The sequence below is a fragment of the Callorhinus ursinus genome, unplaced genomic scaffold (assembly GCF_003265705.2).
Source record: "Callorhinus ursinus isolate GAN/ISIS: 27379988/994484 unplaced genomic scaffold, GSC_fseal_2.0 scaffold16, whole genome shotgun sequence".
NCBI classification, from domain to species: Eukaryota; Metazoa; Chordata; class Mammalia; order Carnivora; family Otariidae; genus Callorhinus; species Callorhinus ursinus.
In genome coordinates this window covers 2965463-2981168 of record NW_027397078.1, presented here as the reverse complement: position 1 = coordinate 2981168, position 15706 = coordinate 2965463, and the positions used below count along the sequence as shown (strand labels likewise).

At 40.4% G+C, this 15706-nt stretch overlaps 1 protein-coding gene and 1 non-coding gene across 9 annotated transcripts in view; both read left to right on the top strand.

Moving 5' to 3' along the window:
• Positions 1-4198, top strand: part of ZNF157 (zinc finger protein 157) — a 44610-nt gene extending 40412 nt beyond the window's left edge. For all 8 annotated transcript variants that reach the window (XM_073901886.1, XM_073901888.1, XM_073901887.1 and 5 more), the window contains one exon: positions 1217-4198. In XM_073901886.1, the coding sequence (XP_073757987.1) occupies positions 1217-2439 (1223 nt within the window). In that variant the 3' untranslated portion in view covers positions 2440-4198. The remainder of the gene's footprint in view (positions 1-1216) is intronic.
• Positions 4199-9097: 4899 nt separating this feature from the next.
• LOC112813035 (U6 spliceosomal RNA) lies at positions 9098-9204 on the top strand. Its single transcript, XR_003205421.1, has one exon. It is a non-coding gene; the product is annotated as a U6 spliceosomal RNA (small nuclear RNA).
• The last annotated feature ends 6502 nt before the right edge of the window (positions 9205-15706 follow it).

The window sequence follows — 15706 nt, the reverse complement described above, 5'->3', positions numbered from 1 at the left end:
AGGTCAAAAGACTTTGGGCAGTGTTCTTCAGTAATCTCTTTATAGAGGCCCTTGCTCTTTGAAAATGACTGGATGTTACATAGGTCTACACACTTCATACGGAAATCACACATGCCATTATTTTGCTCACATTTAAGTACTCTGTCCTATTTTATTTTGATTTCTGTAGTTATCTACCACTCTTACCTATCCCTGCCTGCCTCATCTAAGACATTCTTAGCTGGTCTGCCTCTCTTTAGTATTCTAAATTGCCTTCCTTCCCTCCATTGCCTTGGATGCCTTCTGTTGTCAGGCATTCACTCATTCATTCATTTAGTGTTCGACCAAATCTTAAATGAGTATCAGCTCTAGCCTACGGCCATACCACCCTGAACGTGCCCGATCTCGTCTGATCTCGGAAGCTAAGCAGGGTTGGGCCTAGTTAGTACTTGGATGGGAGTATCAGCTCTAATCTGGTCATATTCGAGGTGTAGGGGTCCAGCAGTGAATAAACTAGTATCTCTGTTCTCCTGGAGCTTGCAGTCTGATGAGGGAAAGAGACCAGAAACAAATACATGATGTTTGAAAATCAGTGCAAGATAAGTTAGATAACGATGGTTGTGTGCTTGTAGAGAATGTGCTCAGGGAAGACTTTTTGGTGAGGTTAACATTAGTGCTCCAACATCAGTGATGTGAGAGAGACAGAACCATGTAGATTTTGAATATTCTGGGTAGAGAGAATAGTACGTGTCAGGCCTGGCCTGAGTGATATATCCTAAAAATAGCAAAGAGGCCAGTGTAGCTTAATGTGGGTGGTGAGAGTGGTAAGAGGCAATATCAAGAGAGTTAGCTAGGGGCCAAATTATGTAGAGTTTTTTAGGCTATGTTAAGCGCTTTTTAATAGACTATGTTTTTTTTTTTAATTTTTTTAAGTAAAAAAATTTTTATTGTTATGTTAATCACCATACATTACATCATTAGTTTTTGATGTAGTGTTCCATGATTCATTGTTTGTGCATAACACCCAGTGCTCCACGCAGAATGTGCCCTCTTTAATGCCCATCACCAGGCTAACCCATCCCCTCTAGAACCCTCAGTTTGTTTTTCAGAGTCCATCATCTCTCATGGTTCGAATAGACTATGTTTTATAGGCTTTGTTAAGCACTTTAATTTGATACTGTAACAAGGGAAGCCATTGTTGAGTTTTCAGTGAAAGTGATCTGATTTGTTTTTAAAGGATCTCTCTCAATGCTGTGTGGCAACAGTTCTGTTGGGGGTAATGCCGTCAGGCATGATAATGACCTTCGGCATCAGAAGATTCAAACTTTGGATCAAGCTGTTGAATATAATGGATATGAGAAAGTCTTCTACAAGAAAACAGACTTTGTTGGACATAAAAGAACACACACAGGAGTAAAAAACTTTGGATGTCATGAATGTGGGAAAACTTACTGCAGGAAATCAAATCTTATTGAACATCTGAGAATACACACAGGGGAGAGACCTTATAAATGTGGTGAATGTGCAAAGACCTTTAGTGCAAGATCATACCTCATCGCTCATCAGAAAACTCACACAGGGGAGAAACCCTTTGAATGTAATGAATGTAGGAAATCTTTTGGCAGGAAGTCACAACTCATTCTACATCAGAGAACACACACAGGAGAGAGACCCTATGAATGTACTGAATGTGGGAAAACCTTTTCTGAGAAGGCAACCCTCCTGATTCATCAGAGAACTCACACCGGAGAGAAGCCCTATGAATGTAGTGAATGTGGAAAAACATTTCGAGTTAAGATATCCCTTACCCAACACCAGAGAACTCACACAGGGGAGAAACCATATGAATGTGGTGACTGTGGGAAAAACTTCCGTGCAAAGAAATCCCTAAATCAGCATCAAAGAATTCACACAGGTGAGAAACCCTATAAATGTGATGAATGTGGGAAATTCTTCAGAATGAAAATGACTCTCAATAATCATCAGAGAACTCACACAGGTGAAAAACCCTATCAATGCAATGAATGTGGGAAATCTTTCAGGGTACACTCATCTCTTGGGATACATCAGCGAATTCACACAGGAGAGAAACCTTACGAATGTAATAAATGCGGTAATGCCTTTTATGTGAAAGCACGCCTGATTGAACATCAGAGAATGCATTCCGGAGAGAAACCCTATGAATGTAGTGAATGTGGAAAAATCTTCAGTATGAAGAAATCCCTTTGTCAACACCAGAGAACTCACACAGGAGAGAAACCCTATGAATGTAGTGAATGCGGAAACGCCTTCTATGTCAAAGTACGCCTCATTGAACATCAGCGAATTCACACAGGAGAGAGACCCTTTGAATGTCAAGAATGTGGGAAAGCCTTTTGCCGGAAAGCACACCTCACAGAACATCAGAGAACTCACATAGGCCGGCCCTTGCCTTGTACTATGGAGAAAGCTTCTTTGTGAAGAGTCCCATCACCATCTGATCAAGCCCTTCGGGTCTGATCTGGTCACCACACACCCTTCGTGGTGATCTGGTCACCACGCACACAGAGTACACCTGTAACAATTTGGCTCCTACACTGGTGTGAAAATACATCCTGATTCCCGTTAGGGGATAAGCTCATTGTTGTTTTCATTTCGTTTGGATTTCCCTCATTAATGGTGAGGTGGAGTAGCTTCTTACCTGTTGATTGGCCATTTGGGTTTTTTCTTCTCTTCGCTGACTGTTCTATATCCTTTGCTCATTGTTTATAATGGGCTGCTATTTTTTACTTCTTCGTTTAAGTGTCATGTTTGTTTTTTAATATATGAGAATATAAAAGTCTTTTACAGTCATGTGTGTTACAGATATCTCCTCATGGACTGTGCCTGGTTATTTAACTTTGTTAAGTCTTCTGCTGAGGTTTTATGTTTGAATATTATCAGGTTCAAGGTGATAATGTTCTCCTATTCTTTCCTGTAAAGTTAAGGTTTTCCTTTCAACATTGAGAATTTTTCATCTATCCTGAAAGTTTTTGTGTGTATAGTGTGAATTGTACAGTATATAATACTCTGTTGCTTTTAAAAACTTTACATAAATGGTATTAAATGGCGTTGAAAGTTCTGCAGCTTGCTCTTTTCATGCAGTGTTACCTTTCCAAGGTCTATCCATGTTGACAAATGTAGGTCTGGTTCATTCGTTTCTCTCTCCATTCCCCTGGTGCAAGACATTTGTATCGTGTCTGTGTTTGGTGTCTAAATCTAAAAGTGGAACTGATGGGTCATAGAGTGTAGGCAGTGTTTAAGTTGTTGAGCTCTTGTACCCTAGCTCCAATGCGCCCCTTCTACACTGTGCTTTGTGATGCTCGGGCTGTGACTCTACAAAACATGTTTCTGTCTTGCCATCTGCTTCCTGTTGGGCCTTGCCAATAAGAAATACTAAATATAAACTTTGGGGGTGAGGAAGGAAGAAGGGACCTGTTGCTTTTTTTCCCTTCCTGTTAGCTCCCTGTTCATCTGAGTGTCAGCCCGGTGTTGCTTCTTCCCTTGGCCAGCAGCACTTCCTCGGGGTGGTAGTAGTTTAATCCAGGTTATGGATTTCCAGCACTCACAGAACAGCCTATGGTACCCCACCGACCCCCTCAGAGACACTAGCAGCGGCTGGCAGTGCCACCTCCTTAGAGGTATGAGTCCCACCCACATGACACTACTCCTCCACCTTTTCAATGTTTAATAATTCCAGTTTCTTTCCTGGTTAACCTTAGCCCAGCTGCTTCTTGCAGTTGCTACCTCCATGATAATTTTATTGTTCTCTTTCTGTCTTTTCAGTTACATGGTTAATAATTTTGTGACTTGTTAAAAATTCTTTATAATAAGTTCTTTTCACTACTATAACCAGTAATGTGTCTGTCCCCTAGCTGGGTTCTTCAGATTGATACAGAAATTTTTCAGCTTTGTTAAATAATTGGATTTCTTCCCTCTAGGTTGTACTAATTTATACTCTCATGAGCAGTTTGAGATGAAGTTTACATTTTCCCATGTATTCACCAGGACTTATTAGCAGTCTTTCAAATTGTTGCCAGTCTGAAAAGTGTAAAATGGCTTTAAGCCATTGTATCCATGAATATGGTTTGTCTGTATTTTATCTTTTAACTCACCGTTTTGACCTTCAATAGTATTTTGTGGCTTTCTCCAAAAAATTGTTTTTTAAAGCTAATTTTTAATAGAAACTTCGCTCATATACCTGTATGTACATATATATTTCAAAATATAATAATGTATTGTGGGGTTTATATAAATATTTATATGTTATATATATATATGTACATATATACACACACACACAGATACACACTTATATATCCCCTGAAAACATTTTTGTTTTATATGTTCATTTCATTTTACACACATGTTTACCACCTTGGTTGCTCTTTATTCCTTTCTGCATTCCATCCAGGATCATTTTCTTCTTTGCCTGAAAAATACCCTTTAGTTTAGTGACAAACCTCTCAACTTTGAGAATGTTTTATTTTTAAAGCTCATCTTTTTATTTTTTTTATTTTTTAAGTAAGCTCTAGACCCACCATGGGGCTTGAACTCATGACCCCAAGGTCAAGAGTCACATGCTGTACTGACTGAACCAGCCAGGCACCCTGAGAATGTTTTCTAATGCACCATTTTGATCCGCAAAAGTGAATCCTTTACTGTTAGTATTTGGTAGCACCATGCTATAGTAAATTGATGCTAAATTAAATACATGTTTTTGTTTTGTTTTCTGGATGTTTCATAATAAATAGAAGACCCAGGATATTTGAATTAATCATCAGATGCCCCCAAATACAGCATACACTTAAATGTATATATTACACTTTATGCATTTTTTAAACAGCATGCCCTCACCCTCATTTACTGAGTATTAATTACATTTATCAAGATGTTATCTTATTCTTTTAATCTTCAGCTCATCTATTTAAAAATTTTCAATTTTATGTTTTAAAGTTATTATTATTATGGAAAATGTCAAACATAAAAAGAAGTAATCTGTAGTGACAGAAAGCAGATTGGTGGTTGTTAATCAATGGGGATTAACTCCTAAGGGTAGCAGGGAACTTCCTGGGGTGATAGAATGATTCTGTATCTTGATTGAAATGCATATTAAGTTATCAAATGAGTAAATTTCAGATTTGTGCACTTTATTGATATAAATTATATCTCAATTAAAATTTAAAAACAACAATAAAAGAGTTACCTGTTCCCACACCAGGAGCCGGATGTGGGCTTCCAGGGAGAAAACCAGGAATCTTGACCACTAGATCAGATAAAAGACACTGGCAATGGGAGACTTAGTCCTCCCAAGGCTTTAGAAATGGCCTTGCTGCATGAAGATGACCTTCACTGAGGCCCCGTGATGGGTTGTGCTCACCCTCAGTTAGTAACCATTACTTGTGTAGTGATCCCTCACTGCCAACACTACTGTGTGTATTTGACTCCTAATAACTTTAGCACAATCCCTCTTGATCTTCCATTAGCCACCACCACAGTAGTTTTTACTCCCAGGATATGTCAGCATGGTGTCTACTAATACCCCATTAACTTAGAGCACTTCTTTTCACTTCTATTAGCCTAGAGCACAGTGTCTGTACGATGACCTACCATCAGCTCACAATATCTTGTCTTATCAAAACCTTTTGCTCCAGCAAAATCTGCTGACTCCGCATTAGCTCATAGCATCGTGTCTCACCACCCCTTTTAGCTGCCATTACAATTTTTGCTGACCCGTTTGCTCACAGCAGGGTGTCTTTTCATCCCTTTAGCCTCCAGCTTCATCACTGATGATCTTCCATTAACTCAATATCATGGGGGGTTTTTTTGCCTTCCTTTAGATTCAGCATGGTGACTGCTGACCTCCCATTAACTCACAGTAATGTGTCTTGTCACCTTCCTTTAGACCTAATGTAGTGTCTGTTGACCTTGGCTACCATATGATATATTCAACCCAATGTGTTCTAATCACAGTGTCTGCTAATCCTACATTGGATGCTATCATTATGGTGATGTTTATTACCACCAATAGTCAGTGTCTGACCCCCCATGAACCCATAGCATAGCGCAATTGCACTAGTATCCATCTGCTGTTCCCCACTTATCCACCAGTGTGGTGAATTTGATCCTTCTGAGCCCCAATAGAATATCTGCAGAACTCAGATGACCTTGTCACTCTGTCTTTCGATCCCCTGTTTACCAAGCTTCAAGATTTTTAACCTTGAGACCCAGTGGTGTCTGCTTAAAATAGCCCCCATCACTGTGTCTTCTGACCCTACACTATAGCCTACTGCTGACCATACACCAGTGTCTTTTGATTGATTGATTGATTTTTTAAAAAGGTTTTATTTATTTGACAAAGAGAGCACACAAGCAGGGGAAACGGCAGGCAGGAGAGGGAGAAGCAGGCTCCCTGCTGAGCAAAGAGCCCGACATGGGGCTCTATCCCAGGGTCCGGGGATCATGACCCGAGCTGAAGACAGATGCCTAAACAACTGAGCCACCCAGGGGTCCCTTATTGATTGAGTTTTAAAGATTTATTTATTTATTAGAGAGGGAGAGAGAGCGTGAGCACAGTGGGGAGAGGGAGAGGAAGAGAGAATCTTAAGCAGACTCTGTGCTGAGCATGGAGCCCGACACGGGGCTCAATCTCATGACCCTAAGATCACTAGCTGAGCCAAAACTGAGTCAGAAGTTTAACCAACTGTGCCACCCAGGCACCCCAAAGTGTCTTTCGATTTATTAGCCATTGGCAGAGTATGAACTCCTTGAGGATGCATCACCATGTTTTTCGTCTTTACAGTAGTCAAATCATTGTTTCTGCTAAATCTCCTCCCTTTAACCACTAATACTGTGTCTTTGACCAGTTGAAGCCTCAGTAAAGTCTGCTGACTCCACATTAGCCCCTATTGTGGTGTCTGTTGATCCTCCATTAGCCAATAGTAGTTTCTTTGACACCCATGAGGCCCCAGCAATGTATTTGCAGATCCTACTTAGCTACCATCCCGCTGTCTGCTGATCCCCAATTAGCCACAAGAGCTGAGACTAACTTCCATGAACTTCCAGTACAGTATCTGCTGTTTCCACATTAGCCCCACTTTGCTGATCACCCTTTAGCCATAACTACAGTGTCTTTGACCCTCCTGAGTTGCAATCAGGGTGCTTGTGACTGCATGAACCCCCATCACTGTTCCTGCTGATCCCTCATTAGCCACTAATACAGCGTCAGAATGCGATGATGCCCTGGCAGAATGTGTGTTGACCATATATTAGAGTTCATCACTGTGCATGCTAACATCATATTAGCCTCAACACTGACTGTTCATTAGTTTAATCTTTGCCTCATGCTTCTCAGTCATGGCATCTGTTGTTGACCCTGTATTAGTGTCATCACTCTCTACCAATATCGGTCACAAATACAGTGTTTTTGATCATTAAAAAATCAGCCCTTGGCCCTTAGTCACTCTGCTGATTAGCCATTAACCACCACTAAAGTGGTTTTGTCTCTATCTCAGCATCAGTTCATTTACTACCCCTATCCCTGTGGATGCTGGTCCTCATTATTCCCTGGTACTGTGTATTGGTATGAACCTCATCATAATGCTTGGAACTCATTAGAGCCTACGCTACATTAGAGCCCTTCATGGTTCAGATGATCCTGTATTAGCCACCGATACAGTGTCTTTGACTCCCAGTCGTCCCCCCTAGCTATGCCTGCTGGCACTGTATTAGCTCCCATGACTGTCTGTTGAATTCCCACTAGTCATAAGTATAGTGTCTTTGCTCTCTGGGATTACTCCCCAGTTTCTGATGACCCTATATTAGGACCAGCCATTGTTCCCTGAGCTCCATATGTTGGTTTGTTGGCTATTGTTTCAGTCCTTGCAATTTTTCCTTTGGCTCTGGTGGTTCCCCAGTCCCTCAGACTGCTATTTTATTTTCCTGTTCCTTGTACTTCAGAGCTTATTCCTTGGTCTTTTTTTTTTTTTCTTTGCTGTGGTCTGATCCTTAGGGTCTATCCTCTGTTGCCCTGGCTGTTCTGCAGTCCTTCTGATTATCTTCCAAATACAAGGACTGTTTTGTGGTCTCTCCAGATGTTTGATGATTCTGCTGTTGCTCAGGTCCAGATATTGTCCCTTTGTCCCTCCAGCTGTTTCCTTGTTTCTCTGGCTATTCCTTCAGCCTGAGACTGTTCCCTTATCTCTCTGGCTGTCTCCTAGGTATTTCTGGCTATTGCATAACATTTAGGAATGACTTCCATTTGGCCGTTCTAGAGTTTCTATGGCTATCCTCTAACTATAAGGACTGTTCTGTCCCTCTGGCTGTTTGATAGTCTCTGACTGTTTCACATCACTGCAGTGACTGTTTCCTGTCCCTATAGCTGTTTTCTAGTGTCCTGGAATATTTCCTCAGCCCTGGCTATTGTCTGGAACCACAGACTGTTCCTGCTGCTTCTGGTTTTTCCTCAGTGCCTAGAATAATTTACCTTACTCTCCCAGTTGTTAACCTCAGCCCTAGGTATGTTCACACCTGCTCATTTTCTGGTCTATCCAGCTGTTTCTCAACACCAAGGACTGTTGTATACATTGGATGTGGCTGGGGGTATTAAACAGCAAGGAATTTCAGGCTGCAGAGGGAGCACCTTCCTTCCAGGTAGTTCCCTTTAGTTGTGCTGCCTGGAGAAGCATACCTTAAGGAGAGGCTTCCTACTTCAGAGCCCTTGTGTGGCTCCTGGCAGGCTATCTGTAGTCCTGGGTTCACTACATTTCCTCCCGTTACCCTTCTAGAAAATCCACTAAAGTGAGTAAAGTGAGTTACCCTCCACCCCAGCATTCCATGTGTCTGTGTGTGAATCTCTGCTTGGGAGAGACTGATGGCTGAGAGGAAGCAGGTGGGGGTGACAGCCCTGTGAAGTGTACCTCAAGGGGGGGGTCCAGTTCAATGGGTGGCCTCGGGGCCGGCCCTTCCCTCCACTGAGTCCCAATACTTCTCCTTAAAAAAAATGGGCCTCGCAGTCCCTACCCAGAATCCTTCTGAAGTTTGTGCCAGGGTTGGAGGATGATTGATGGATATATTTTTTCAGGTCAAAACACAAAACACAGTGCTCACTTCGGCAGCATATATACTAAAATTAGAATGATACAGAGAAGATTAGCATGGCCCCTGTGCAAGGATGACACGCAAATTCATGAAGCGTTCCATATTTTTCATGTACTACATGGAATACTGGGTGTTATATGCAAACAATGAATCATGGAACACTACATCAAAAACTAATGATGTAATGTATGGTGATTAACATAACAATAAAAAACCACAAAACACATAATAATAACTTCATGTGTAATATTAGTAACAGTGATTTAATTTCTAGACAGGTAATGTAGTGTAATGGAGAACACAAATGCTGGAGCCAAATCTGTAATCAAATCCTGTCCCTTCATGGTTTCTTAGATACAACATCAAAAGCACACACTATAAAACAAACAGATAAATTGGATTTCATCAAAATTAACAACTTTTGTTCTACAAATAATACTGTCAAGAAAGTAAAAAGTTAACCCAGAGTGGGAGAAAGCATTTCCAAATCACATATCCTTTATCCAGAATATATAAAGAACTCTTATGACTCAATAATAAAAACATAAATAACCCAACTTAAAAATGGGCAAAGGATCTGAATAGACATTTCTCCAAATGAGATTTAGAAATGGCCTAAGCACATGAAAAACTGCTCAACATCATTAGGCATCAGGGAAATGGAGATCAAAACCACAATGAAAAAAATACCACAATGAGATAGCACTTCACACGTACTAGTATGGCTAGAAAAAAAAAGTACAGACAACAACAAATGTTGGTGAGGATGTGGAAAAATTGAACCCACTCTACATTGCTGGTGGAACATAATATGGTGCAGCCATTTTGGAAAACAGTTTGAAAGTTTCTCAAAAATGTTAAACAGAGTTACCATATGATTCAGGAATTTCAATCCTGGGTATCCACGCAGAGAAATGAAAACCTGTCCATATAAAAACTTTTGCACAAATGTTCACAGCAACATTATTCATAATCACCCCAAAGTGGAAACAACATAAATGTCCTTTGACGGATGAATGGATAATCAAAATATGGTATATCCATACAATGGAATATTCTTCATTAATCAAACTGAATGATGTACTGATACTGCTACAACATGCATGAAGTTTGAAAATATTACTTGAAAGAAGTCAGTCACAAAAGACCATGACTCCATGTATATGAAATGTCCAGAATAGGCAAAACTGTGGAGACAGAAAGTAGATTAGTGGTTGTCTATGGCTGGGGTGGGAGGAGGTGGGAGCAATGGAGAGTAGACTGCTAATGGGTACAGGGTATCTTCTTTGGGATGATGAAGATATTCTAAAATTCTATTGTGATGGTTGTGCAACTTTGTGAATATACTAAAATTATTTTAATTGTCACATTAAATAGATAAATTAAAAAAAATATTTTATTTATTTATTTGACAGAGACAGAGATAGAGCAGGAACACAAGCAGCGGGAGTGGGAGAGGGAGAGGGAGAAGCAGGCCTCCCCCTGAGGAGGGAGCCTGATGTGGGGCTCGATCCCAGGACCCCGGGATCATGACCTGAGCTGAAGGCAGACGCCTAACGACTGAGCCACCCGGGTGCCCCTAAATGGATAAATTTTATTGTATGTGAATTACACCTCAATAATGTTTTAAAAGAAAAAATATTACAAAAATAAAAAAGATTTTAACTAGGTCAGTATTTTAAAATTTCAGTCCTTGTAATTTTTTTTTAAAAGAAAAACATTTTAATTAGTGTCTGCTTACAATTTTGACTAAAAAATCCTACCTTTTCCTTGTCCTAGCTGTGTGTCCTTGGGGAAATCCAATTATCTCTCTATGCCTTAGTTTTTACATCTGTAAAATGGGGATTAAAAATAATGCCTAACTCATAGGAACAGTGTGAATATTAAATGAAGTCATATATATAAAGTGCTTAAAACAATGCCAGGCACCTAGTCAGCTCTCTGTATCACTTATTTTTTCAAAAGATTTTATTTATTTATTTGACAGAGAAAGACACAGTGAGAGCAGGAACACAAGCAGGGGGAGTGGGGGAGGGAGAAGCAGGCTTCCCGCTGAGCAGGGAGCCTGATGCGGGGCTCGATCCCAGGACCCCGGGATCATGACCTGAGCCGAAGGCAGACACCCAACCACTGAGCCACCCAGGCGCCCCAAGTATTACTTATTATTATGAGTAGTAACAGTAAACATAATTTATAACTTAGTAGTGATAAATCCTAGTAAATTACTTATAGTATTGCAAATAATGTTTTATTAGGAATGATAATTTATAATATTAGAAATAATGTATAATACTAGGAATAATAATTTCATGCACGCTGGCACTTTTAATTTAACTCATGATTTGGATAGTCTCTCCCCAAAACATTACAAATATTAAAATGCTCATTTGTAATGTCTTTTTTCTGATAATGATGCTCATACACTAATTTCTAGTGTGTAAATACCCACAAGGGCAAATACCAATGTTTTCAAAGACTTCTGAGGACAACCATCCCCCCAAGTCATAATGTTCCTGTTAACTATTTCCAAGTAAGGTCACATTCTAAGGTACTGGGGAGTTAGGGCTTCACTGTACCTTTTTGGAGGACACAATTCAACCCATAACAGTTAGTTCCCCTTTTGCAGTCCCCATTGTAGACAAATCCTCATGTTTATAAATCTCAACTGTTGGCAAGATTGCAGATGACAAATCCCCAAGCCGTTGGCAAATAATTGCCTTGAAAATTCCCCTCTCTTTATGGCATATCCCCTATTTCATAAATACCCAACTGGCAAATACTTTATTAGTTTCCTATTGCTGTGTAACAAATTTCCACAAACTTAGCAGCAAAACAACATCCAGGTATTATCTCACAGTTCTGTAGGTCCAAAGTTCAAGAGAGCTTGGCTGAATTCTGTTTAATGGTCTCACAAAACCAAAATTGACCACACTGAACTCTTATCTGGAGGCTCACAGGAAAAATCCATTTCCAACCTTACTCAGGTTATTGGCAGAATTCAGGTTCTTGCAGTTGTAATACTGAGGTTCCCATTTCTTTGCTCAGCCAGGGGTTGTTCCCGGCTTTTAGAGGCCAGGTGCATGCCTCACCACATGGGCCTCTTTGTCTTCAAAGCCAATTAGGACGTGCCAAATGTTTCTCATGCTTTCAGTTTCTCTGATGTCCTCTTATGCCACCAGCAGGAGAAAATTGCATTTTTGAAGGGTGCCTGTGCTTAATTAGATTAGGCTCATCTGGATAATCTCCTTATTTTATGGTCAGCTGATTAACCTTAATTTCATTTGCAAGATCCCTTTTGCTACTTAATGTAATACAATCATGGAGTTACATGTCTTCATATTCACAGGTTCCACCCACATTCAAGGGGAGGAGTTTATGTAAGGGTGATAGGAATATTGGGGGTCATTCTCAGAATTCTGCCTAATGCAGCCACTTTTGTGCTATCTACTTATTCATGAGTATCCCACTGGCATATCTCCATTTTATGATTCCCATTGGTAAATCCCCCCTTTCATAAATACCTACCCAATGGCAAATCTTTCATCCATTAACCTCTTGGGAAAAAAAACACTCCATTCAAAAATACCTGTTAAAATACCTCTATTTACAACCCCTCTTGACAAATCTCCCCATTGAGAAGTAAAAACCATTGACATATCACCATAGGTGTCTGACATTAAGAAATCTTATTCATAAATAGCCATTGGCATATTTCTTTTTCTTTCTTTCTTTTTTTTTTAGAGAGAGAGAAAGAGAGAAGGGGAGGAGGGGCAGAGGGAGAGGGAGAGAGAATCTAAAGCAGGCTCCATGCCCAGTGCAGAGCCTGGCAAGGGAGCTCAATCTCCCAAACCCGAAATCATGACCTGAGCTGAAATCAAGAGTTGGATGCTTAACCACTGAGCCACCCAGGAGCCCGCTTTTTTTTTTTTTTTAAGTTTTATTTTTATTTAAGTAATCTCTATACCCAACATGGGGCTCAAACTCATGACCCTGAGATGAAGAGTCCCATGCTCTTCCCACCGAGCCAGCCAGCCACCCCCATTGGAGTATTTCTTATTATAACCCCTATTTATTTATTTTTGAAACACATAGGTTTTATTTTTTTGATTTGTTAGTACATTTATTAAAATTGAAATTATAAAAAAAACTAAAGAATAGCATAAACGCTAATGATATTTTGCACATAACAAACTAGTAAAATAAATCTATATATAACCCCTGTTTAAAAATCTCTATTGGGGCGCCTGGGTGGCTCAGTTGGTTATGGATCTGACTCCTGATTTCAGCTCAGGTCATGATCTCGGGGTCATGAGACCGAGCCCCATGTTGGGCTCTGCCTGGACATGGAGCCTGCTTAAGATTCTCTCTCTTCCTCTCCCTCTGCCCCTCTCCTCCCCTTGCACACATGCACTCTCTCAAAAAAATCTCTCTTTATTGATAACTCTCACAATACGTACTCCATTGTTGCTTGCCTTTGGAAAAAATCTATATTCTTAAATATCCACCTGATTGTATAACTCGTTTATGATCTTTAATGACAAATTGCCTTATTTTTTAAACACCTGCCTATTGGCATATGCTGTATTGCTCAGCTGGTTTTACAACGATCACAATACTCCTGTTGATAGAAACTACATTCGCCTATACAATACCTATTGTTGGTACTAACCGGCAGCCGGTTAAGTGTCTGCCCTTGGCTCTGGTCATGATCCCAGGATCCTGGGATCAAGCCCCGCATCAGGCTCCTTGCTTAGTGGGGAGTCTGCTTCTCCCTCTGCCCCTCCCCCTGCTTGTGCGCTCCTGTGCTCTCTCTCTCCGTCTGTCAAATAAATAAATAGAAATCTTTAAAAACAAACAAACAAACAAAAAACCACAATAACTATTGTATATCTCCCCATTCATGTACACCTATCCATGTACCCCTGATTGGTAGCTCCACATTTATCAGGATCAATATTCATAAATACTGCCCCCCAACCCATATAACTCCATTGATGATGACTGGTGAAAAATCTTTGTTCTTAAATACTCATCAAACATCTCTCATTGACAACCCAATTTACAGATCTGATTTGTAAATGCCTGCCCACTGGATTTTTTTACATTGAAAATCTCAGTTGAACACACTCATAAATTTTCACATACTGGAGGATATTTCTTATTGACAGCCTACATTAACATATCTCCTCTTTCTTAAATACTTCCCAATATACCCCACACTGATGAACACTTAATAGATATAAGTTCCCCATTCATTGATATAGGTTCATTGGCATACTTGTCTCAAACCCAGGTTACAGTATTCCCTATTGATAACAATCACACTGACTCAAGTATATCTCATATTGGTGACCTCTACTGACAAATCTTCCCATTTATGGATTTTCTTCTGTGACTCATTCCAGCCAAGATGGAGTCACAGGGACCAGATTTCCCTTAGGCCTGGAGCAAACAAAGAAAAAAAAAAACCAGACAAAATACATTTAAAAAAACCCCCACAGTTTTCAAGGCACTGGATATCTGGCAATGGACAACAGTGATCCCTGAGGAAAGGGAAACAAATGAGGCAAACCTGTGACTGGTCTCGCGTACTTCCTTGAGGGACTTGCCGGGGCATTGCACAGAGAAGGGGAACGGAGGAAACGGCTGGTGAACTCGCTGACTTGAGAAGGAACTGAGAGTCTAAGGAGAAGTAGGCAGCTAGAATTCATAGGACAAACCACCAGAATGGAGAAAACTGCACAGAGAGAAAATCCAAGTGATCTCTCTAGGGCCCTCCTTGAGTGTTCAGTAGAGTACTGATCAGCACATGTGTGTGAGGAAACAGGTCAGTGAGAACCATCCATGGGGTCTGATGCTCATACATGGCTGGTAATAGTGCCTGTGATCACCAACCAGACTGGAAAAATAAGGCATTGCATAAAAAATTCCAGAAGCTATTGCACCAATGGTGGGGAATAATTAGCCCTAGGTTGAGGGCTGCTCCAGATACACCTAAAAATTATATAAGGAAGACCTGACCTGTAAGGGTAAAACTTTCCAAGGAACTTACGTGTGTCCCAGAACAAAACTCAAAATAATTTATAAAAACGTGTAAATATCCAGTATCCAACAACGTAAAATCCACAATGACATTCAATCAAATATCAATAGGTATGCAAAGAGGTAGGGAAACAGCACACATAATGAGAATAATCAAGCAATCAACTAACCCAGAACTGACACACATGTTAAAATTAGCAAATAAGGATATTAAAAAAGTTATTATAAATTTATTTCACAGTGGCTTCTATCCCCACCTCTTTGGTCTTGGCCACCTAAATGAGATGATGGAGGGGACTTCATCATTTGGAAAGCATTGTAATAAGGTGCACACATTGTTCTGCACTATGGCTCTAAGGCCTACCACCTTCAGAAGTTGATCTGTGGCAAATGCGGCTATCCTGCCAAGTGGAAGAGAAAGTATAACTGGAGTGCCAAGGCTAAAAGATGAAATACCACTGGGACCGGTCAGTCAAATGAGGCACCTAAAAATTGTATGCTGCAGATTCAGGCATGGATTTCATGACAGAACAATGTCTAAACCCAAGAGGGCAGCTGTACAGCAACC